The sequence below is a fragment of the Ambystoma mexicanum genome, chromosome 10, assembly GCF_040938575.1.
Source record: "Ambystoma mexicanum isolate Mex_15411 chromosome 10, UKY_AmexF1_1, whole genome shotgun sequence".
In the NCBI taxonomy this organism is placed as follows: domain Eukaryota; kingdom Metazoa; phylum Chordata; class Amphibia; order Caudata; family Ambystomatidae; genus Ambystoma; species Ambystoma mexicanum.
In genome coordinates this window covers 1,242,873,381-1,242,899,503 of record NC_090932.1, presented here as the reverse complement: position 1 = coordinate 1,242,899,503, position 26,123 = coordinate 1,242,873,381, and the positions used below count along the sequence as shown (strand labels likewise).

The following is a 26,123-nucleotide window of genomic DNA, read 5'->3' as shown; positions in this document are numbered from 1 at the left end:
GGCAACAGGCCTCCAATGCAGCCATAGCCTGATGGATGACAGCAGCTATCCTGGAGGCATACAAGGTGCAAAGTAAGGAGCCGTCACAGGGTATGCATGAGGTAAGAACTAAAGCGACAGCAGTCACCTTCCAGCGACATGTTCCCTGGCAGGTTAGTAGCAGGGCGGCGACATGGGCCAAGCTTTCTGCGTTTTGCAAGCATTACTGCTTGGATACCCATGGCAAGGCTGATGCAGCATTTGGCCAAGCGGTGCTGCGCAATCTATTTGCTTAAGAGGTCGGGCTCTCTACCCCAGAGTGTTGGGTCAGTTGTAATTGCCCATTTAGGATGGAGGAAATGGGATGGGACGTAGGAGTAATTAAGTGTTACTCATCAGAGTGACTAACATACTCCTAATCCTTAGTCCCCTTTCCTCCATGCGCCCCACCACCCATTCCCCTAAAATAAGACCAGTGAGGTTGTAAGACTTTAAATACAGCCGACACGTCATAAGGGGTCTGAGGTGTGGCACCGGTAGGCAGGGTTTAAGGAGCCCGTGACCCAAGTCTGCGCAGCAGTAAATTTAAAGGGGAAAAGTATTTTTCTGGTGCAATAGAGGTTCCGTTCCCGTCCCTCGCGAAGGACGCCCATTCAGGATGGAGGCAAGGGGACTAAGGACTAGGAGTATTTTAGTCACTCCGGTGAGTAAAACTTAATTTCCTCACCTACTCTGAATGTTGTGTGGCCAAAAGAAAACCAGTGCTGCATGGTTAAAATGTATGGTAGAGATGTTGTTTTATAAGTGCATTTCCTCACTGAGCCAGCTCAGAAGAAGGCTGGATAAGACCGGTGTGAAAGGGTGTATGGTGCTTTGGTTTGAAGCACACAACCAGAGAACAGACCCTGTCGCACCCATTGATTTGGTGGTCACCAAAATGTTTGGTGTTGCACCTATAAGATTGGAGGGTAAGGCTGCCCTCAGCTCCAAATCTCCAAAAGAGTAGGACACAACTACATTTAATACCAGTCCCTAAAAAACAAAGAGGAAGCCTTGACGGAAGGACTTTGTGAAACCTCCTCAGAGGCCAATTGTGACAAGCCCTGAACTATAGCTTTTGTCCAAACCCTATTACAAAACATTGGCCACAATTGTAAACTCTGGATCAGGTTCCTTCATATAATAAATAAAAGCATCTGATCTATCTCATGGCTCACCAGAGTGATCATTTCACCTTGGCCAAGATGAACACACTGTCCCGCTAGTACATTGATTTTCAAGGCTTTTCATGAACAGTCTCAGGTAGTCCGGAACGAGGGATCAGGAAAATAAAAGATGCCATGAAGCCTAGAATCGGTTGCACCATTCTGAATATGATACTTTCGGTCTAAGGTGAATGTTCTGTAAAAGTGATCAGAACCTCTCCTCAGCAACCAGTTAAACAGGAAAGGGCCAAATACACAAATTCTAGGATATGTCATATTTTAACTATGAATCTGAATAAGACTTGCTTGTATGTATCCGTTAGGTACGTTTTTATGAAGTCCAACTGGTGGGGGACTGCACACGACTTATCTCTTGGTATTAGGGACCCAACTCTTAACATCGGCTTGCACTACACTAGTCAGAGTGGCTGAGCAGCCATGCTTATCTTTGGAGGTAGTTATGTGAGCTGTACAGCAGTACAAAGAAATCAGTACATACATAGAACCAATAAAACACTTACCCACTTATATCAAAATATTTATTTATATATACACAAGGCACAAACAATTCTAAAATGAATTAAAAATAACATTAAATTAGGAATGGAATTACATTATACATGGAACAATAATGCAGGTGAGTAACATCTGGTTATACATTCCATATCCAGCACACAGAGTGATGTCAGTTTAAGGTCAGTAAAGCACTAAGTATCACCTTTGCAAAATTGAGGATGGAGGGAAATAAAGGTTATACAGTACACAGTATAGCAGCTGTTAATAACAAGTACACTCTCCCAGAGATATTGGCAGTTTGGCTCCTAGAAATAACAGTGTCTACAATAAAACCTATGGCGAACCCAGCATGGCCAAAGCCAGTATGATCAGAAGATGAACCTTTGGGGAATCAGTACAGGAAAAGTCAAATGGACAGTTCCAATAAGATCTTCAGAGGAAAAGTTATTCAAGCAGTCAATAGTTCAGGAAGAAAATACAGGTGCTCAAGGGGAGCCTGTTTTTTTAGCATATCTTTGCAGCCTTTGATACAACTGATGGCGAGCTTGTTATGAGATAGTATTGTCAATATATATTCAAGATAAGTTGAGTGCTGCTTAGAAATGACTAGACCACTCAGACTACTGAGTGTATCAGAAAATGGAAGTAAAATTAAAGTTGCTAGTCACAAGTTCTTGCGCAAGAACTTGTGACTAGCAACTTTAATTTTACTGATCAAGGGGAGCCTACCTGAGAGTACACAGGCTGCAATGCCGACACAGAGGAGTTGAGGCCAACTCTTACTTCAAGAAAACAGCACTTCCCAAGCCAGGAAGCACCGAAAATGACACAAGGCAATTACACCCAAAGTCCGAAAGTACCTTAAAGATGAAAACAAAATTGTAGCTGGCTTCCTTCTAAGTGCAATGTTGCAGACCCCGATTCCTGCTCCTTGGTCATGGTGACAAAAGGGGGGGCCTTTGGCGGGCTTCTGCGGCAGAACTCGGGAGAAGGGGTCGGCAGCAATGGCTTCAGCTCACTTCAGCAGCTCTGTGGTTTTGGCGCCTTTTTCTCAGCGCCAAAAAGAAACAAATATTGCTGGTTGATTCTCTACAATTACTCGGTCATAAACTCTGGTGAGGGAACTTTTGGTGAATAAGTCCTGCCTCTGGTGGTCCACACTAATGCCTGCAAAGTTTCAGGTGGATTCGATCTTCTGAAGATGAACTTGATAATGGTCCAGGTACCCCGGGTATTGGTGTTCTACAGCCCGTGAAAGTCGCAGAGCGTCGGGGGTGACCCAAAATGAAGAAGTCTTGAGGCTAGTCGGTCCCACCAGCTGGGGGGATCTTCCCTGCCGCTTTAGAAATGGGGTCAGCACAGCTGCAGGGCTTCACCTGTGCTTCTGCAGTCCTGGAAGGTGCTTCTGGCATCTCTGCTTGCCTTCTGCTTCGGATTCCTTGTTCCTGTGGTCGACTAGGCCTGTGGTCCCAAAATCCTTGCCTTTTATGCACCAACTCATTCATTCACACTCAGAGCTGTCAATCACCTGGGGGTTGGCTGTCCTCCAGGGCAGCCAGCCACCCAGTTAGAACTGGTTCCAGCCAGGCATACCTACAGACAAAGGACAGTGAAGTTTCAGGCTCCTCCCTCACTTGCTGCTTTCACACACACTGGAGCATGGGTGGGCTTCAGGGGTGGAGCTCGCCAAATGCAAAAATCACAAAGGACTCAAATCTACCCTAGAGGATAGAAGAAAAGCCCAGAAGGAATAGACAAATGGAAAATTGTGAATAAAGAAGACCGGGGCCATTTTGGTAAAATGGTCACCCATGGGTGCTGTACTGCAGCTGAGAAATCAGCCTGCTAGTAACCTGCACAGAAGGTAGTAAAACAAAACCACTGCAAGCAACCATTTAAGTTAGTCAGTGTAACAAAAGGTTACATGAGAAGTGGGAGAAGGAGTTACAATGTAACCCCCAGCACCCCACATTAGGTTGTTTGTGCTGAACCCACACAAGAAAAGGTATGCAAGATAAAAGTTATCTTACTATTATTATGAACTGTAGTTCTCACAATAATATATATTTAAACATAAGGAGAAGTCCAATGGAGTCCCCAGTGACACTGCACAGAGGGTGCTGGGTGACACTAAGCAAATAGCAGATAGCTGTATTCACATATGGAGGTTACCAAACTCAATACAACAGTAAGAATTAAAACATCCCAGTCAGAGAAACGGAAAGAGAAAGTGGTAAAAAGTTCCACCTACTCAGGAGATTACAATAAAGTTCACAGGACAAAAAAAAGTGCTGAGGGTCTCTCTCAGGTTAAAGGGAATTAGCACAGAAAGTGAATATTCTCCCTAACTGTATCCTACCTTCCCCAACTATTCCATTCTTTAAGGTGGGCTGGGAGGATAGCTCAGGGGCAACTCGTTTGTCTTGGAAGCAAGACAACGCATAGCAACACAGGTTTGAATCCCGGTTTCAAGCTTTGAAACTGGTCTCCGGTTTTAAGCGCGCTATAAAAGAACAATTTTAATTATAAAATTGCAGATAGAGGAAAAAGGAAGCCCAAGTTAAGAAAAAAGTATATGCAGGCAAAAAAGATCTTTTTGGATTTATTAGAAACTCAAGGAACACGGCCCAAATATCAAGGGCCAGACATGATTATAAACATAACATTAAAGAGAATGGAAAGCTGGCATACTATGGAACAAGGAGCACTGTTGACCAACCCTGAAGAGTTTTGGTTAGCATATAAAAGGGTATAAAACATCTAAATGTGACTCTCCTACACAAGAATTAATTGGGGAAGAAATATGTCTGGAAAGTTATGCAGAATTGAACACTACAGGAGTTAGACAAGTTGTTGTAGAGGCAGGCTGGACTCTCTGGCAAATGGGAAAGCAGCAGATCCAGATGCTATGCTGAGTGAACTTTTTAAATAAAAGCTTAAGATCTGGTGATCAGTTTTCACTGTAGCTTTTAACGCTATGCGTCATTTTCATGTCTTTCCCCTGAGCTGGGAGGAGGCAATTATGTATTGGACATTTGTATGGCGCCTATACACAGGTGTTCCATGCGCAAGACAAGATGAGGGGAGGGTGGCATGGGGGAACATGGGAATCAAAGGTAGAACAAAAAACGGTTACATTGGCCTTGTGACAATCCTACCGAGCATGTGCATGACAACGTGGTAAGTGCAAGGGAGAGGTAATAGAGGGAGACGTGCAGGGGGTGGGTGTGGGAAGTGCTGGGTTGGACAAGGCGGCAAGTACACAAAGGAAGAGGGGGGAAGGGAGGATGAGTGCGGTGGACAGGGAGCCCGAGGGAAAGTGCTGGCAAAGGATGCTGGGCGGACTGATAGGGGGTGGACTGGCCCCTCTATGACCCTGAAGGGACTAGGCACAAGTGGCAGCGGCATATGGAGAGTTATCACGGGAGGGGGAGAGGGAAAGAAGAGGAGAAAAGTAAAGTCTTGAGAAGTTATCAGAACTTAAGAAGATCCGGCTCAAGTCTGTGGAGGCAGCATTCTAGAGGGACAAGCCAGTTGAGGAAATTGATCTACCTTCCACTCTCTGCTTGGAAAAACATTTGACCTGCAGAGAGCTGGAGCCAGAAGATCGAAGCACTCCGGCCAAGAGGTATTTAGGGAGGGAGAGCTGGCTGCAAAGAGGTCCCACGCCTCAAACAGCCTTGTGGATGACGCAAAGGGTCTTGAATTTGATCTTTGCAGTCACCGGGAGCCAGTGGAGAGATTTATGGGCTGAGAGATGCGGTCCCTGGGCTTGAGGCTAAGGCTAAGTCTTGCAGTCCTATTCTGGATCAGTTGAAGGGAGGAAAGAGGCAGGTCGAGGAAGAGGATGTTGCAGTAGTCCAGCCTAGAGAGAACCAGGGCTCTGGAGACGTTGAGCTTCTGGGGTAAGGCGAGGAAAGGAAGAATGCCCCCGAGGAGGTGGAGCTGAAAATTTGACTTCTTGGCAAGGTCCATGATGTGTGGATAGAAAAAGAGAGGATTCAAAGATCATCCCAAGTTTTTCTGCCTCACAAGTGGATGAGGGGAGAGGACCCAGGGAGTCTGGCCAAAGAGTGGATTGTGTGGGGAACAAGAAGCAGGTGTCCCAATGAGAAGGATCTCCGTCTTAGTGGTATTAAGGCAGAGTTCATTAGAAGACCACCATGCCTGAATAGCAGTCAGGCAGTCAGTTACGAGTGAGGAGGAGGTAGAGGAAGGCAGTTTAAAAGAGAGCTGTGTGTAGTCTGCGTAACACTGGAAATTTGGGGAGTGGAGATCAGGTGGGCCAGAGGGGCCAAACATTCAAGAGCCATGTCTCCGGAGGATAGCTCAGGGCAACACACTTGCCTTGTAAACAAGACTATGCAGAGCAACACAGGTTTGATCCCAGGGTCTGCACTTATAAACCTCTGGTATTAAGTGCGTTATAAACAACCAATTACAATGGCAATAGGATAGAGCCCTGAGGTACACCAAAGGTAGAGAGAGGTGGAGGAGAGAAGAGGACCCATTTGCACTTGGGAAGGTCTGTTAGAAAGGAAGGAGGTCAGCCATGCCAGTGCCCTATCCGTGATGGATAGGGTATCATGGAGACGGTTTATGAGGATGGGCACGGGCGTGGCTGACCTTCCTTTCTAACAGACGACACGGAGCAACACAGATCCGATCCCCGGGCCCGTGCTTGGAAACTTCTGGGTATTAAGCGCGTTATAAATAACCAATTATAATTAGAATGTGTGGTTCAGTGCCAAAAGCATAAGATCGATCGAGGAGGTTCAGAACAGAGGGAGTGTTCGAGTCCAGGTTATAGAGTAGGTCTTCATTGGTGTTTAGGAGAGCAGTTTCTGTGCCTATGGCTGCCCTAAAACCAGATTGGTGGTCACAGAGGCAGCCAGCCATTTTGTTGTGGAGGGTCAGTTGAGGTATGAACAGCTTCTCCACAAGTTTGCCCAAGAAAGGGGTGACAGCGATAGGGCGATAGCCCATCAAGAAGTGTCTTTTTTTAGGAGAGGGTGAACAATGCTTAACGGGTTGAGGGAAGGAGCCAGTGGCAAGAGTGGTTGCAGAGGTCAGCTAAGGCTGGAGCGAGAGAGACAATGTTGTCCTTGATGGTTCTGGAGGAGCAGGGAAGTACCTGTTTAGAGGAGACTTTCATAGAGCGGACAACTCTAGAGATCTCATCAGGTGCAATGATAAAGAAAGAAGAGTACGGGAGAATGGGGAGCCAAAGCAAGCAAGAGAAGGGGGTGTATGAGGGCAGCAGATGACGAGAAGACAAAATGTCCAGAGTTTGAGGAAAAGTGGGTGGCCAGTGCAGAGCAAATGGCGTGGGAGGGGGAGGGGAGGAGACTGCAGGAGGATAGACAGGTTTCTTGCAGAATTTAAAGAGGTCAGCCGTGTTATTGGTGGCTCCAGAAATGTGGGCATGGACACGAGGCCTCTTCTTGGAGCAGATGGAGACGGTATTGCCTTTGGAGTAGACAGCAGTCCAGTTTGTCAGAGGATGAGCTAGATGCCTGAGACTTCTGTTCTGCAGCTTTGCACTTGCATTTCAAAGTTGCCAAGTCAGAGTCATTCTAAGAGTTGCATTTAGAGGAAGGCTTCATGCAGATCCTCATGACGGGGGCAAAGATGTCCAGGGTGTTAGAGATAGAGAGATGGAGGTTAGCTAGAACAGAGTCAGAAGGAGAGTCTAATGTAGGGAAAAGGGGGATGAAGGAAGAGGCAAATGCAGTGACTGACACGACACACGTATCATCGGTCGAATGACGGTGGAGACTGGCAGTGTGAGCAGAGGCGTCAGGGGAGAGGGGAGGCCAAGGTGGCAAGTGAGGAGAGTGTGGTCAGACAAGGAGAGAGGGATGTCTGCTGAGAGGAGAGCATCCAAGGTGTGTCCGGCAGAGTGGGTTGGGCCAGAGGGGAGGATAGTTAGGGAAAGTGTTGCAGCGGTCACAGAAAAAAGTGGCCACATCAGGCGAGTCGAGGTAGATGTTGAGGTCCCCAAGGAAGATAAGTTTGGGGGAGGAGGCAAGACGAGAAGAGGACATGTTGGCCCATTTTGAGAGGAAGAGGGAGTCCAGGGGGTCTGCAGATGGAAGCGAGAGTCAGAGAGAAAGGAGGTGAGACAGACAGCTTGCAGACTGGGCTTTCAAATGATGAGTAGGTTTGAGTAGGAATGGAGGCAGGAACTCATTCAAGGAAATCAGAGTCACTCCGCCACCAGGCCGGGAGAGCCTGGAATTGGACAGGATCTTGTAGTCCTCAGGGAGAACAGTGTCAAAAGCAGTGACGGAGCTGGTCTTTAACCACGTCTCAGTGAGAGCAGCAATGTCAAGGTCTTCAAGGAGGTGACAGGTGTCAGAGGAATGTTTGATAGAGCGAGAATTGAGGGTAGCTAAGTGAAGCTGGTTGCCCCCTTTAAAAGATGTGCGAGGGGGGGGGTTGCACCACTGGGGGAGGGGAGAGTTGGGATGAGGGAAGGAGGACTGGAAGGAGAGGTGGGGTTGAAGAGAGATGGAAGATGCCTGTCAAGAGGGAGGAGGTTGTGCTGAAAGGCCTGGGCCATGATAATGCCATTATGATAGACATTATTGCTGCATTTGGAAGATGCAAAGTGAACCAAGAGGACTTCACATCTGGTGTTGCCAATAATGGGTGGAGGAGGAGAAAGGGGAGAGGACAGAGACCATATGGGGGGGTCCGTAGGTTAGAAGAAGGAACAGCAAAGAGAAGCTCAGTGATGGTTTGTCTGGAGTAAGCACCGAGGTAGGTGTCTGCGAAGGGCAGACCAGGGTTGGAACTCGGAGTGCCTTTTTTAGTTTCTTCCTTCTAGATTTTGTGAGAGGGGGGATAGGAAATGGAGAAGCAGTTAGACAAGATAGAGGAGACTGAGAGCACCATGGGGGCAGAGACAGGAGGAGCAGGAGGGGAAGCCAGAGACGTGCAGGGGATGGCTCAGAAGCACTATGCAACAATAGAATCACACGAGACAAAAAACAGTGAGCAAGCTGGAAATGCCCAGATTTGTAGATTAACAAATTGGTAAGCACACCCAAATTCTATTTTAGCCAGAAAGCGCTGAAAACAGAACAAAATGGTGGAAGCACAGTTCGAAGCACTCCTAAATGAGTTTAGCCAGAAAGCACTCAAAGCAGTACATAAAAGGTGGATGCACAGTTGGAAGCACATCAGGGAATAGAAAAGAGTTATACATTATTTTCCTTTTTTTTTTAAGCAGAGCATTAAGAGAGCACTAGAGAAAATCAGTATGAGGCAATTTAGAGTGCTATTGATGCAGAGATTAGTGGTTATAGTGCCCAAGGAAGGTGGGCGGACCAATGCGATCCATAATTGCTAAATAGTGCAGGGACTGGGACAAGGAAGAGACAAACCAGAGCCACACATACTCTCTTTATTGCCACACACACACACACACACACACACACAAGTTATGTACTGGGATGAGGAGGACACAATCAAGAGCAATGCAGAACTTCCAAGACGGCAGTAAGCGGTCTAGCCCTTTTCAGAGCAATCAACCTGGCAGGAAGTTTCAAAGCAGCAAGAATGGCGAGAATGTAGTCCGCTATGGAAGCAGGTCTACGAACTGCTGGATGAGAGCAGACATCTCCAGGAAGATGGCGTGACAGACGGAGCACTCGAGGAACCCAGAACAATGCAGAGTGTATGCAGCAGAAAGCGAGGCTAAAGGAAGCTTGAGGCCGGTGGCGAAATACAGAAAAGGAACTGGCGAACTGGCGCTACCAGGTGAAGCTGACGAGTGAGGCTTGAGATGTGAGAGGTGCATCAGTGGTGGGAGCGAAACCACGGAGAGCCGCTGTGGAGACACAGTGAGGCGCTGCACAAGAGCGAGAGAGCTTGTGGCACTGGCACGCCTTTACTCACTGACTGGTGAGTCAGCCTAGCAAGGGAATGGCAGAAAGTTTATGAATACGGATACTGAAGGGGCATCTTGGCACTAATAACAGATGTTTGTTACCCAACTTTAATGATACTCATTTTATCAACCTTCGGAAGGATGAAGGGCTGAGTGGACCTGCTGGGATTCGAACCTGTGACCATGAGGTCAAACACAGGCCCCCTGTAGTGGATGCATTAGTCCACTGAGCCACGGACCTGCTGAAGGAACTGTGTAGCTTGAGAGAACAAGCATTGGCAAGAGTGTGTGAAAGTGCAATAAGTGAATGGTAGCAAAACAAGCAATGGTAAAGCATCACGAGGATGTGAAATGAAATTAAACCAAACACCGCTGTAGAGATGACAGTGGAAATGTGCAAATGAAGGAGCAAATAAGCTGCGTCGGGTTGCATGACCTGTAATGGGTGGACCGTGTGGTCCAACAACTGTGACTAGACAGAGTACACTCATTTTTGGAAAGGTCACTTAAAAGCACCACAAAGAAGCTTGTGATTGATTCTAAAAGAAATCTTGTGCGATGTGAAATTAAGGAATTGAACTCTATGAAATTATTGAAAGGTAACCAAGCCAGAAGAGCTGGGAAGTATAACAAGGAATTGTGTTGAAAGACTTGAAAGCGTGGGGAAGAGAACCCCTTTTTGCATGGTGAACTATATGAACCCTGGGGGAAGGGAAACCCTTTGAAAACCAAGAGCAGGATGAAGCTCGGAACTTTTATTTCAACATTTATATTGAGGCTAGCATCCCTACACACTGTATACAAATAGATGTAAGGGCAAGTATAGGTTTGGACACAGACGTTTGCTTGGGACTTCCTGACAGAGACTATCCTTCGTTTTATTTAGGTAGGGAATTCCCACCTTAGCATAGGGAAAGTTAGGCCTTTTTCCAACCTTCTTTTCTTTTGAATAAAAGTTTATAGCCCAAACTTGAATTGTGTTATCTGTGTCTGCTCCATGATGCCTTCACAAAAGCCAAATTGGTGCAGACATAAGCTATGGCTCTGTACTTTGGGAATATTGTAGGTCCCAGCCATTGCAAATTAAATAAAATGATTTCTTGCGCACATATCATGGGACTCCCACAAAGTTTCCTATCCATTACACCAGAAACTTGACTTGTGTCATATTGAGGATACGGGAGTAAGTAAACCCACTTATCTATTATATGCAACATTATTGACGCATTCAGTGGATATTAGAATTAGTGATACAGGACTTAGAAAGTGGTTCCTTGAGATCAATAAATGAGATAGAAAATTATCAGTCTGTGAAATCAACTCTACAGTTTTATCTCCAACATAAAACACCCAGGACGAGAAAGGGTAGTCAACCCAAGGCATATGGCACTTTCATTAAAATTAAAAACAAATATACTGCCTTTGGTAGCAATAACATGTAGATGGGGGAAATAGCAGCTAGCTAAGATTTTTGCGATCTTCAGTTGAATACTTAACCCACTTTCTGCCGTTTTGCCCAATCTAGCACTGCTAAAGAAGAAGGTACATATTGCCCCTTTTAAAAAACATGGGTCCAGGCAAGTTTAAGTAGCAGTGCAATTTATCTTTGGACTTAAAGATTAATATTCTGCTTTTATGATTTACTGATATATTGAGCAATCTCTAAAAATAAGAGGGAAGCACATAGCAGCTGCGTACATTTAAATCTGAACTTCTAGTTTTATATATGGATTTGAAATGTTTAGAATAAATAGCTTGACATTTAAAAGAATGTATAACCTAAAAGTAATTGAAATATTTGCAGTTGAACTGGAATGTGTTATTTATCTTTTATGGAATTGGTTTAATTTCTGAAATAAAGAAACAAATGAAGGGCATTATGTAGCAGGTCATTGGGCTTTGTGACAAATCAAGTGTATTTGTCCCTTCTCCCCAAGGGGGAAAACACCCCCTTTGCAGTTATGGAGGTGAGCCCTCTCAGCAAGACCCTCCCTATGGGTCTGGGCAAGTGGGACCTCACTGGGAGAGACTCCCCTAGGGGACAAAGACTCCCATTCCTGTGAGGAACTCCCTAGGCCTACCTGCTGTGAGTAATGTGATCCCTGTATATTTGGCTGAAGGGAATACTGAAACAAACCATTTTGGAAAAAGGAAGGAAGATGTCTCTTTAAAGAGAAACATACATTTAACTGAGACAAGTGCAGTAATGAGGGACAGACTCATATGCAGGGAAATCACACGTGGTAGACGTAGAGTCGTGGAGCACTTGACTTTCGAGGAGGTGAAGAACACAAGGGTGAGACGCCAGGGGTCCGACGCATACAACAACGGAAAGACCGCTGTGTAGCAGAAGAGAGGAATCCTGTACCAGGTGGTGGTGAAGCCACAACCAGATCGTAGTGGGCAGGACGCCCGGCGAAGCACAGCAAGATCATCACAGCAGGAAGCGCAAGCAGCTCCCTGTCGCCAGCACCCGTATATGGAAGCAGCCAGAAGGGACGCCGACAAACAAGAAGCATTACAAGCCAGATACTGCAGAGGACTGCCTGAGCGAGAGCCGAGCCCGTAACATTTCCCTACATATAAAGAGGTCCCGCAGAGAACAGGATAAGCAGGAGGCAGGCTGGGCGACATTATTTGAAGAAAGAAATTTGCCCCAGTCAGAAGGATGAGATAATCACTAAAAAACTGTTGAACTGAAAGTGCGTAAAATAGACAGAGCAACCCTGTATGGGAAATAGTTAAACATTGGAAACAAACACCATGGAAGGAAGGGAAATAACCCTCTGAGTTTAAAGGTGAAGAGTGGAGAAAGCCTGGCATACAATTCTGTAATAGGGATATGAGAAAAGGCTACCAAGTGAACAAGATAAAGAAAGACAGTTATAGAACGGGAACTCAAGAAAGGGAAATTAAATTTGGATCAAGTTCAGCCTAAGCTAGGAAAACCTGGGTTAATAGACTTAAGCATCTACAAGTGTAGACAAGACTGTGGGAAAGGATCTCAAAAAGAATTATCACAAGTATTTCAGTAAAGAGACGTTAAGACGCAAAAGCATTGTGGAAGAGCTACAACAGCTTATCAAGGAGACATCCAGAGATTATTCCAGAAGATTGTATTAGGAAACATGGCGTGAAATAGACTTTAAACACCAGAAGATAAAAGACGATCAAGAGAAGAAAGACATTATCTTGGCCTTGGAGTTGGTTTTATTAGTGGTAGGGCGAAGTAGAGTTAGGTTTGGACTGAGGACATTTTACTTTGGGACTTCCGGATGAGCACCTGGTGAGACCCTTTAGTTCCAATAGATAGGCAGGGAAATCCCTTTAGCAACAGGGAAAGATAGGCCTTATTCATTTAATTTAACTAAAAAGTCAGAATGTCCTTAACATATCCGACTCCTTCCGACACGCCACACCTTGTACACTATTCCATGACAATCTGATCACACTTGCTGTTTTACCAAGCAGGTCTCCCTTTGCTCTGCCCCAATCAGACCATCTATGCTGGAAACGGATTCTTTGCAGGTAGGAGGCTTTTTGATCTTAGCTGGACGACTAGTTGTCCCTGGTCGGTTAATACACACCACTGCGCTCTGGTAGCAGTTAGGAAAGATTTTCTTTTTTTAAGCTTCTCCTCCATTGACATCAATGGAACTCCCTAACTTTTTGCTATTGTTTAATTAATTTCCTGACTTGTGGGGGTAATTAAAGCCTTTTTGCTTTACTCCCGTTGCTTAACTCATCTGTTTTGGGGGCACTGGTCAGTCTCTAAGTCTACAAGACTGCAGTGTTGCAGGGGTTACTTTGTATCCCGTTTTCTTCAAGTAACATTGATGTTACAATCATGATGCGTCTAAGACGATATGGAGGAAGGAGACATTTAGTTCTATGAAGATTTTCCCTTTCCATTGGGGCCTACCAAGTCACTGTCCATTTCCCATAGGGTTTTCTCTCAGTGTGCTTTTCAGTTTGACTTTGCCACCACTTACCTATGGACTCCCTTGAACATGCATAATGAGGATTGAACCGTAAACCACTGAACAGCGGGGTTTGTGTGCTAAGGAGGAAGGTATTCGAATGGTGGATATAAACAGTTTAAAATGGAATGGACAATGGAGGTCAGCACATAAGAGAAGGAAGTCGTGATGGTGTTGCAGGTATTCGCAGACTTACCAGAAGTAAACCCTAAAGACTGACTAGGAGATTCAATTCATTTTTTTGGCAGGAGGCTGGATAGGTGTCCCTGAAGGCCCAGTGATCTGTTCTCAATCTAGGTTTTGATGACGTCAGATGAGGAGTGACCTATAAAGAAAAGGGGTCTGGAGTGTGGGTTTGGTTAGCTGCTCTGCCTATTCCAGTTAGGTGTAGGTTTCTGTTTTAGTTGGCTTGCAAGACAATGAGTAAAGATGCCTCCGTTTGTCACCACCTTAAATTGATGCATGAGCTAGACATGCATTCAAAATTGTCTTACCACATATTTTCTAACCTGTGCTCTGGAAACCTTGTCCTTTGGCCTTCTTCCTGCAATATACGGAAAGCCCTTTCCCAGGAAAAGCTGCAGTGTGAGCAACTGGCTGGGTGTGAGGGCTGGGACTATCGGGTCTCAATCCACACTCTGGCGAGGGGTATGTCTGTTGCTGGACAGAGGTGGGTGAAGAGGGTGCCCATGATTGGATAATACATGCCAGTATGAACGATGCACATTTTCTATTGGTGGGCTGGAGAGAACCCCTGTGGTGCACATCCGCTTCTTCATGGCCATTTCACAAATTTCGAGGCAGGGTAATTAATTATAAATTATATATTTTAGGGGAGGGGTGGAAGGACAAGGGAGAGGAGCTTGCCCCCTCATTAAAAGAAATGTGGTGAAATGGCCAACGCAACAAGGTGCCCCAGATCAGACACCCCACTCAAATCTTGGTTAAAAGGCAGACTCCTGCAGGCATTCTGTGATTGTCATTGGAGCGAAGACTACTGCAAAGAGCTGCAGCCTGTTGAGAACTCGAAGAAGACTTTTGAAGACATCCAGCATTGCCTGCAGCCAAGTCGTAGAGAATGCAAGACTCTTGATCGAGCTCCTTAAGACCTTCACTAGTGCTCAACCCTTGCACAGGCGGAACCAATCTGTCCAGACTGCTGCATGCCGCTCCTGCTCTGGAGCCTTTAGGAGAATCACAGAACCATCTTGAGGGCGGACTAGCTATATCCAGGGAATCTGCTGTGCACCAGTCACTGTTGGCCTAAGAACTGACCTCTTGCAGCTGCATATCAGAGTGCCTAGATCATCCAACTGCAAAGCATCAGGAACTGTCTTTTGTAGTGTGGGACTGTTGCCTGGCTGAACCCGATCCTGAAACCAGACTTGTGTCTGTGACCCCTAGACCTCCTGTAACAGAAACAATAAAAGTAAGTGGGCCCAGGTAATCTAACAACCCTAGGGGTGGTTTCTAGTGGAATCAAAGTAAGGGGGAAAGCACTCTACTGCCACAGGGTTGAATGGGCACAAATTCTGGATCCTACCTCTTCCCTTGCCTGGTTTGATCAGTGGAGTCCGAGCCAATTATCCCCCTGGACTTCTCGTAGAGTGGTGGTATAAGGAGGGGACACCAAAGCTTTTATACTTACATTTGTGCTTTCATCTCTGGAACATTTTACTCATCTGCTGGCTTTGCCAATACTGGATGAATGACTTTCCTGTTTTAGGTTTCAAAACTGAATGATTTCTAACTGTCTTAAAAGTAAAGTGATGGTGTTTTCTACTAAGAACACCCACTGGGAATGTATATGTGTGTACAGTAGTAGTTTGGTAGTACTACTTACCTGTTATTTTCATTTCTTCGGGTGTGTTCAGGTCTAATAGAGCCAGTCTATACATCATTTCGTAGTGTGCTTTCAGGTCTAATAAGTTTATACTTGCTGTCTAATTTGAGTGTTTTGTGTGTGTCTCATTTTTCCATTATACCACCTGAACAAGTTCTGCTATCTAAGGATTACTGCATTACCACCTACCTTGATTGGATTTGGCTACATCCAAGTGTCTTTTCCTTGTTCAGCATAATAGGGTAGCCTCGGACAACCTTTCCTCAATGCTGGTTCTCAAAATACATTTAAACAGCAAGCAACGTATTCATGAATGGGACCCTGGTAAGGTGACACTTTTTTGTTGGCATTATAGCATCCTAAACTTGGTATTCCATGCTGTCTATCCATGAATGGGCCTGCTTGTGCTTCTATGAAGGATCTGACTTAGTTAAAGTGCTGTAATTCTAGCTAAAGTTACATTTCAATTATGATAAACACACCGGTATTAGCGCCAAAAACATCCTCGTTGGGGTAGGTTGCAGGCGCCACTTGGACAGTGGATGAAGTTGGAAACACCAAGATGTGTGTGCAGGAAGCATCCTGCGGTGTATTAAGCTGTGACGTCTGTTGGGTCAGAGCGGTGCTGCGGCCAAACACAGAACCCATCATTACAGCATCTACAAGAGAATAAAAACAGAGCATAGAATTCAGATTCAGTAGCACAGTTGTAATGCAATCAAAATGCTGAAGAACAGTGTATACTCAAAGGAAGACATAGGCAGATATGCGGTGGCAGATATGGGAGGATGTTTTGTGAGGGAGTGGCATTTTGAGTGGGTACGTGCATAGGGATGCATTTGTGTGTGGTTGATAGTGAGGCCATGGGGTTTCTTTCAGCTCCAGAGACAGGACTGAAGAAATAAGGCAAAAAAGATCTTCTGATCAGTATGAACAGATATGAAAACTTAAATTCCATCCTGCGCTTTTGGCCTATTTTATTTTCTGTTCTGGTCTACCATACCCCCCCCCCCAACCCCACCTTCACTCCCCCCGATCAGCCTTCATTTGAGGTCACACTAGGTACATTAACAACTGTACCCCAGTCAGTAAGAGGTTACGGTGGCCCAGGGCACCTAGATTCCTAGTACAAGTCTCTTTGTACAGATGACTGTGGGATCCACTGGTTGCTGAAAACCGGTTTCATTTTAGTAGGGTAACCACTATGTAAACCCAGTACCTAGTCCAACCAAAGCTAGATGCAATCATAGATACAAGACCTGAATTCACACCCAAGAGAAATCCTGGTAATAAGACTTCAAAAGCAAATGTGGCAGACCCAAGTGACTGGGGTGGGGAAGTTGACAAATGCTTTAGGCTGCAAATGTGAGAGACATCCCTAGTCTCCAATGTCATATTTGGCCTGGAGGTCTGTACACCTATCATTGCTTGCAGGTTTGCTGTACTAGAAAGGTAGGGTGGCACATGTAATAACAGAATACATTGCAGTTTAGGTTTATAGGCTTAACTAAGTGAGGTGAATGGCCACTACAAGATTAGCAGCAAACACTGTATTTAGACAGAGTCGCTTAGTTGACAAAACAGAGTGGAAGATATAAGTAACAAAAATCGAAAAAGCGTTTGAGGTCATGATAGGTTTAAAACTGCAAAGGTAAAAGGGGAGCAGGGTTGCAGGTGGGTACAGCAGCAAAGGAGAGTAAAGAGCATTACCAAAGCTGAGAGATCACAGTAACAGTATTGCATAAAATATGCAAGTCAATATCAAATCAACTTCAACTGAGCTGCTGGGTTCGGGGTGTGTGTAAATATATACATTTAGCAAGACAAAGGTAGGTTGTAGGGTTATGGAACAAGTAAATTGCAATCCTCAAGGACTGTGGTGCTTCTGAAAAGGACCTTTGTTTAATATCCCCTTCTTTGTCGTGCATCAGTGTGGCTCAAATTAGACACTCAAGTGGAATATACCTGGCATCACTACAAAAGAGCCCTGGGGCTCCATGGCAACTAGGCAGGCACTGAGAACGGTGGGCGAATCAGATGAGGAGATCCCACACATGCGGCATGCCTCCTTCAGCTGTCTACTGATGGTCTGTAGTGAACACTCCCCGAGGAGGATACTCCAGTCTGGAAAAAAAAATATTCTTTTGTGAAACATGTGACAGGAATAACACACTGGGATAACACTGAAATTATCAGCAGCAGCATCTTCTTCATCATCATCATCCATCACATTTTTTCAAACATTGGGGAGCCATATCATTTATCAGTACGCAGGGAGGTTATCTACCCTACCCATGGCGATCATCTTTCCCTGCAGCGACTATGGCAATGTATTCTGAATGGAAGGTACCAATAGTAAAAATGTATTAAGTGCGCCTAGTAAGGTTGAAGCGCGCTCACGTCGAAGGAACATCAGGGTTCTGGTGATAGCTCAGGGTGAGGAGGGCCCCAGCATGGAACTATACTTGGAACGCCTGTTCACAGATGTCCTGAAAATCCGAGTGATGTCCATGTAGATCACCATTGAACGGGTGAATAGGGTCTTAGGTAGGAAGCCACTGGTTGGTGCTCCCCCGCGCGCAGTCGTGGCAAAGCTGCTGAAATATAGGGATAGGGATGCAATATTACAAGACGCAAGATGAGCAGTAGCATACAAGGTGGGCAGTATGCGTATCCTGGTGTTCCCCGACTTCACCCAAGAGGTCCAGAAAAAACGCTTGCCCCATGATGCAGTGAGGTGGCGACTGAGTTGGGGCTCAAGTATATGCTGTTCTTCCCAGCAAAATTATAAGTTACTCACCGTAGTGACTAACGAGTCCCCTTTCCTCCATACTGCATGGGCGCCCCTTCCAAGGGACGGGAGACGGAACCCTTCACCAGAAAAAATCATCTTCCCCCTTTTTTAAAAACTTTATTTTGATTTGCAAGTCACATCACACGCGCTTCAACTTCCCATTAGTATAGGATATACATAACAACAACGGTAGCTTTCTCCCCTCCATCCCAGTTTTAGAAAACATCATTGTATTCCCTACAGGTAGCACGGCTTCAACACATTAGATATACATGATAGACAAAAATAAAAGGGGATTTTCCGCTTGTGTTTCAGTTAGCATCAGACTCTTCTGAACCTGGTAAGGTGCTTTCAAGGTAAGATCTGAGTGGTGCCCAAATATCTTTGGGTTTACATGGAGAGGGAACAAGACCTATGTAGGTTTCTTCACATTCAATGACACATGACAGTGTTGTGAGGAATTGATCTGTACGCGGGGCCTGGCTGCTTTTCCACTTCTGCAAAATACATTTTTTGGCCACTATGCATGCTATGTTAAACAGTCTCCTGTTTTTTTCTGTGACTTTTCCTATGTCGCCAAACAGGTACCTTTGGGGACTGAGTTGTGCAGGAATTTGTGTGACCTCCTCCAAGATATTCGCCACTTCCCGCCAGAATTCCATTATCCTAGGGCAGGCCCAGTTCATGTGATATGCGTCCGCTTATGGATTGTTACATTTGGTACAGTTTGTGGTCATGGACTCATGGAGTTTTGCCATTTTAACTGGGATGTAGTGCAGCTCGTTGAGTATTTTAAACTGTACAAGTCTGAACCCTGCGTTTAAGGAGACTTTCTTTGTAAGGAGGCAGTTTCTGGACCATTTCCCTTCCTCAATTGTTGTGCCCATGTCTTCCTCCCAAGATGCCTTTATATTGTTGGAAGATTTCGTGTGGGTTTGGACTATGTTATATAACATGGAGACGCCTGTGCCTGTTTGTGTATGAAGTGCTTGGTAACAGCGGTGTTCGGGGGGTTCTATTGGGAACATTGGCCATCGTTTTTTGAATGCTGCCTTCGTACGGTAATATTGTAAAGTGACGAGTTGGCCCCGTCCTACTGTGTCTGTGAAGTCTTCAGGTGTAAGAAATCTACCGTTTGGGAACATGGCCTTCATTGTAATGTCGTAATCCGGGATCCAGGCTTTCTGTATGCCAATGTCGTAGGAGGGTGCAATGCCCGGGAAATTCCATAGTGGACACTGTGAATCATAGGGAGTTTCAATATGGAGTCGCTTGCTGATTGCGGCCCATGCTGCGATTGTGCAGGCTGTTGGGTCATATTTACAGACATCCTTATGAGACTTCACTAGTATTGTGGATCTTAAGTCTGTGGGGCGGACAGAGTGGTGTTCTATGGGGACATGTGGAGATTCTTCTGTGGGGTTCTGCCAATATTTGGGATATTGGGCTTGTGATACTTGGTAATACAGCTCGAAGTCGGTGTGGCAAAGCCCCCCATTTCGTAGGGTTCCACCAGTTTTTCCGATTTGAGCCTGTTGGCCCCCCCCCCCCATTCCAAATGAAGGTGGTCGCAAGGGACCGAAGTTTTTCAAAATAAGGTTTGCCTGGCCATATGGGAACGTTGTTGAAAATGTATAGGAGCTTGGAAAGGACTACCATTTTGAGTACCGCTATCCGACCAGCCAATGATATTGGGAGCTTAGTTCAAATTTGGAGTTTAGTGTGGATCATCTGCAGTGCGGATTCATAGTTATCTATGTATAGTGATGGTTTGTCTCTGGATACGAGGATCCCCAGATATCTTATGTGGTCGGGGGGACCATTTCAGACCATGCGTGTGAGAAGGGCAGGTGGTGGCCTGTGTTAACGGGAAGATTTCTGACTTGGCCGTGTTGATTTTATAGCCGAATGTAACGTGAAGTCATTTATCACTGCCAATACAAGCTCTAGGTTCTTCTCTGGTTTCCGTATGTACAATAATGCATCATCTGCATACAATGAGATGGATTGATAAATACCGGCCATCTTTATGCCACACATTTCTTGTTCCCTTCTGCTTGCGGCCGCCATTGGCTCAATGGTGAGGGCGAAAAGGATAGGGGAGAAGGGGAAGCCCTGTCTAGTGCCTCTATGTAAGGTGAGATGAGTGGAGAGGGTGCGGTTCGTTAGGACCCTAGCTTTGGGAGACATGTAGAGTAGTCTGACGCATTGTGTGAAGCATGGACCAAAGCCAAATTTATTGAAGACCTCAAACATGTATTTCCATGAGACGGAATCAAGCGCTTTCTCGGCGTCCAGCGAGATGGCGACTGCCTGTGCGTCTGGTTTGATCTGTACCATGATGCAAAAAAGTTTACGCAGGTTTAGGGCCGTGGACCTCGTCGGGATGAAGCCACATGGATCAGGGTGTATTAAAGTGGTCATTCTGGGGAGTAGTCTATTAGCGAGAACTTTTGCGAATATCTTTGCATCAGTGTTTATTAGGGACAGAGGGTGATATGACGAGCGTTCGTGAGCAGGGCGTCCGGGCTTAAGCAGGACAGTTATGACTGCATCTGTAATTGATTCTGGAAGGGAGCTGGAGCTCAAGGCTTCCTCCCATACATGTGTTAATACCGGGGATAGTGTTTCGGCATATGTCTTGTACATGTCAGAGCTTAGGCCATCTGGGCCCGGGGTTTTACCTGCTGCCAGTGACTTAATCGCTTCAGCGATCTCTTCCTTGGTTATTTCCTGTTCAAGAGCACAGTTGTCCTCTGGTGAAAGCCTAGGGAGTTCAATCTCGCTCAGTTATGCCTGAATGTTTTCCTGCGTTCGTGTATCATGATTTGCGTATAGGTTGGTGTGATCTAGCAAATTCGGCGATAATTTCTTCTTCCGTGTGCACAGGTTCTTCCTTATCTGTCAAGAGGCATGTGATAGGGGCGTGGTTAAGTTCAGTTCGTAGGATACGAGCCAGGTGGTTCCCTGCTCTATTTCCTTCACGGTATCTACATGCCCTGATTGGAGTAGACCTATATTGCAGTTCTTGGGTTGCAAGATCATTGAATTTTTGGAGGTATGCATTGATATAGGCCAGTGCGCTTTGGTCTTGTGTTATACTATAATCGTTCAAGTGTTTTTAGGTATATTACGGTTCTGTCCAGGTTTGATCTGACATCTTTAAGGAGACCAGTAGTTTTAGACATTAGGTTGCCCCTAACCCAAACTTTGAACGTTTCCCAAACTGTGGCCCATGCACCCACTGACCCAGAGTTTATTTGAAAGAATTCCTCCATTTCGAAATGTAGTGTTTCTACCACATTAAGGTCTTTCAGGATGTTTGGGGGCATTCTCCAACGCCGTGGTGGTCGTTTAATGTTCTGTAAGGATATCTCGAGTGTATTTCACAGCTCACTACAGAGCTGAGTAGGGTGGTGGGTATAAACCAGTAATCTATCCTGGATTCTGTATCATGCACAGAGGAGGAGAAAGTATATTGTCGGTCTGTGGGGTGTGTCCCTCTCCAGGCATCCGTCAGGGCCAATTCCTGCAGAATTTGGTGTATGGTGGTGGCAGATCTAGTGAGGGTCCTTTGTCTACTGGAAGGCCTATCTAATAGCACGTCTTGGATAGTGTTAAAGTCTCCCCCCCACAGCACCCACAGCACCCAAGCGTCCGTTGTTGAACCTATTACATCTAGGAGGTGGGCGTAGAATTCGGGGTCGTCAGTGTTCGGACCATAGGAGTTGATCAGTATTAATTTTTCTCCTGCCGCCATGCCCCATACCACCACATATCTACCCAAAGGGTCAATTTTGCTTTTTTTCAGGGGGCAAACCCCCATGAGGGGTGTATCAACGTTAGGACACCTCTGTTCTGTGATGAATATTCAGTGTAATACCCGGTTTTGCCCCATTGATTCAGGACACTCATTCGTTCCCCACAGTGCGTGGGTCTCTTGGAGCATTACTATGTGCGGGAGAGGTCTAATGATGTATGCCCCCACTTTGCTGGATTTAGCCACGGGGGGGGACAAGGGGGAGATTGGCACCATGGGGGGGGATCAGCGCGTGACACTGTGATTGCATTTTTAACAATAAACATAACTGCTAACTTCTTCTCAAGCTGCCCAACTGGGGCTCTCAACGTGAATGACCATATACCTGGCCAAAAAAACAGTTCCAAATTCCCTGTACCCAAACCCACCCACACCATCTGGATCTGGCCCAACTTGATGATGAACCCCATTTATAACTTTGTGATTTCACTCGTGGAGGGGGGGGGGGGGCGAGTGCTGCAACTCCGCCTTAGCAGTCGAGCGCATCTCATCCGGCTTACTTTAGTAACTGAAAAGCTGTGTTATCCATTTCTGCTAGTACAAGAATGTGAGTCCAGCAAGAGCGAGACAGAGCTTAGGTATCGTGGTCTATACTGGCTGCTGTAGGAGATTCCGATCGGGATTGTTTCTTCCTGGTGGAATGGGGATAGAGGATTCCACATAAGCTAATGCCGCGGCCGGGGAGTCAAAGAAGTGCGCACGTCCGCCATGTTGTATGCGCAGCTTTGCTGGGAACAAGGGAGCGTACGGCACCTGTCTCACTCGTAGCTGACGCTTAATGGATTCATGTGACCGGTTTTGGGACTGGACTCCCGCTGAGAAATCGGGATATGTGTGTACGTTATCGTTGCCGTGTCTCAGGGGTCCCTTTTCTCTGGCCAATTTCAAGACAACGTCTCTGTCCCTGTAATTCAGCAGCTTCACAATGAACGTGCGGGGTGGGGACCCCAGTTTAGGAGGAGGGGCGAGTGTGCGATGTGCCCGCTCGACCAAGAATTGATGGGAGAACGAATCAGCACCCAGGAGCGTCTTAAAGAGGGTTTCTATATGGGTTTCCATCAGACCTCTGCAAAAAGATTCCGATAGGCCGACAACGCGCACATTATTTCTTCTTGACCTAGACTCCAAATCATCACACTTATCACAGAGTTTGCTCATTTCTCCCTTCAAGAGGGTTATGTCATGAGTGTTCCGGTGAGTCGAGACTTCATTTGCGCTTATTCTGTTCTCGGCATCTGTGATTCTGGCACTTTCTTTGTCTACCCTGGCTTTAAGGGAGCCTAGAGACAATGTCGTCCAATTTAACGTTAATTGCCAAGAACCCATTCTGGACCGTTGTTAGGAGATGGTCAAACTTGGAGTCTTCTGCAGTTGAAGATTCGGCAGCCGACGTCGTTTCCGAGTTCTCGGAGGATGCTTGTGAGTTTGTAAAAGAATCCATCGGGCTGGTTTTCCTGCTTTTAACCACGTTCTTTCCTGGCATCGTGTAGGTGTCCCCCTGGTTGTATCGATTATGGTGTGGGACGTATGTAACTTCAAGATTAGGAGTTCCCTGTGAACGATGAACAAGGCTGCACCCACGCTGCCCACCAGGTGGAACTGCCGTCCGCGGCGGTCGCTGCAGGCTCCGGGTCCTAGTGTCCCCTCCGCCTCACCACTCGGCAAGGAGAAGATTAGAAGGATTTGGGCAATGGAACTGGATGTATTGGGGAGATTTTTGTTTTTATTTGCTAGTTAGCATCCCAGCGTGCGTTTCGTTGATGTCTCGAGGTTCTCCGGGTTGAGCTTTGCCCTCCTGCTTGCCCGGTTGTTGTCAGGGTTGTGTTCTCTGGGGTGTTGGAGAATGTTCACGCCACCTGGGCCTCAGGACACGTTACTCTGTGACTGCGAGGTATGCTGTGGAAGGTGGGTAGGGCAAGATCAGGATGGCCAATTTCCGGCAGACCACCAGCTCTACCAGAGGTGGACTGTGTCCTCCCACGTAGTTGTGTATAGTGAGGATAGCTTTGAGGGGGAGAAGGAGCTCCACCTCGCTTGCTCTGGCTTGAGGGTGTGGCACCCTCAGCACACACGGTGTGTGTGGACGGTGAGGATCGATTGCACTCGAGGTTGGGAAAATACAGAGGTGTCTGCAAATAAAGGTGAGTGATCTTTCCTGTAGGGGGTTGAGCCCGCGCAGTGGCCTGACCCGCGTTTAGTGCGACCTGAGGCCTTTTGGCATTTCTGCTGTGGGATACACTGCATTTAATTGCTCCCAGGCGAGGAACACTTGGTCCTCCCTATGCTTCTCCCCGGAGGGGGCTTAAGGAGCAGGTTGTGTGGCCAAGGACATTCGTGCACCAACTGTGCTGTCGGCCATGGCCCCAGGAGGCTCCCCACTCGAAACTAGTGTTTACTTAAAGTGCAATGACGGCTTTCTTTGACACAGCGGGGGAACTGCTTCGCTGCCAATCGAAAGAACATTACCAGTTGTTAAGTAACTTGTTCTTCGAGTGGATTGTGTCCTCCAACGTATTCCTCATCTTCGATAGACTCCCAAAGCAATATGGACAATTCCTCTGGAGAAGGGGGTATATTTTTCGATACTCTTAGATGGCTGAGTATAATACTGCTTTTCCAAAAGTTAGCTCCCTAGACTGGGAAGCATCCAGGATATAGAATTTTGAGAAGGTGTGTAGCGAAGACCAAGTTGCTGCTTCGCAAATGGATCTTATTGGAACACCTCTTTGAAGGTCCGTGGAGGAGGCGATGCCTCTGGTGGAATGAGCCCTTAACCCTACCGGAGGGTCTTTTTGAGCTAGTCTAGCATTCTGAAATGCAAAGCACAATCCAGCGTGAAATTGTCTGTTTTGTCACAGATTGACCCAGTTTCCTTCCTGTGTAACCTATAAAACAGCTGGTCGTCCACTCCAAGTCTGGAAAGTCTAGAGATGTAAAAGCTTTAAGCTCTTTTCGGATCCAACCTGTGTAATCTTTCCTCCTCCTTCGAAGGATGGGGTGGAGGATAGAATGCGGGTAAGACAATTTTCTGACTTAAATGAAAATCAGATATTACTTTCAGTAAAAATGATGGTTTTACCCTCAACACAACTCTGTCCTTATGGAACACAGCATAGGGTGGCCCAGAAGACAGTGCCTGCAATTCGCTCACTCTTCTTGCTGATGTTAGAGCAACCAAGAAGGCCGTTTTCCACATTAGCAATCTTAATGCACACGTGTGCATAGGCTCAAAAGGAGCACACATTAAGAATTTTAGGACTAAATTTAGATCCCAGATCGGTACTTGAAATGGGTGAGGAGGAAACACATTAGTGAGTCCTTGTAAGAATTGTATTATCAAAAGAATTTTGAAGTAGGAGCATTCTTCCGAAGAGCGCTTGAAAATGGAAAGAGCCGCAAGGGAACCTTTTATTGTTCCAATATTCAGATCTCTATGTGCTAGGGTCAGAAGGAAAGATAATACTTCCAGAATAGAACATAGAAAAGGATCAACATTCTTTTCCCTGCACCAGTTGCAAAACTTTTTCCAACGGCAAAGGTATAGAAGCTTTGTTGCTGGCCTTCTTGCCGAAAGCAACACCTCCATAACGTCATCTGGAAGGTCCAATCCCTGTATCTCAGCCTTTCAGATATCAAGCATGAAGGTTGAGCGTTTTGACCTCTGGATGGAGAACCTGACCTTCCATTTAAGAGAGAAGGTTCTCTCTCTGAGAAAGACGTACTGGAGGACAGATGGACATGTCTAGAAGGTCCGGATACCACGTTCTCCTGACCCAATCTGGGGCAATTAGGATCATGCCGCTCCGAAACCTTCTCAGCCTCCTGATGACCTGAGGAATGACGGGAATCGGAGGGAAAGCGTACAATAGTGGTAAATTCCACTCCACCACGAACGGGTCCCCTCAGGGCTCCTCTCGGGGGAAATTCCCTTGAGCAATACCTTTTGCATTTTCGGTTGATTCCGGTTGCAAACAGGTCTACTTGAGGGGTTCCCCAAAGGGCAAAGATCTCTTGAATGACTTCCTGAGCCAGTTCCCATTCGTGGGATACCGTGCTCTGCCTGCTCAGTATATTTGCCGTCATTCTCTT

General features: G+C 46.2%; 1 protein-coding gene across 1 annotated transcript in view; it reads right to left on the bottom strand.

Moving 5' to 3' along the window:
• Positions 1 to 26,123, bottom strand: part of MED13L (mediator complex subunit 13L) — a 2,324,591-nt gene that overhangs the window by 193,634 nt on the left and 2,104,834 nt on the right. The window contains exons 26-27 of the mRNA XM_069619219.1: positions 17,386 to 17,544; positions 15,903 to 16,079 (exon numbers count right to left, since the gene is read on the bottom strand). Of these exons, the coding sequence (XP_069475320.1) occupies positions 15,903 to 16,079; positions 17,386 to 17,544 (336 nt within the window). The remainder of the gene's footprint in view (positions 1 to 15,902; positions 16,080 to 17,385; positions 17,545 to 26,123) is intronic.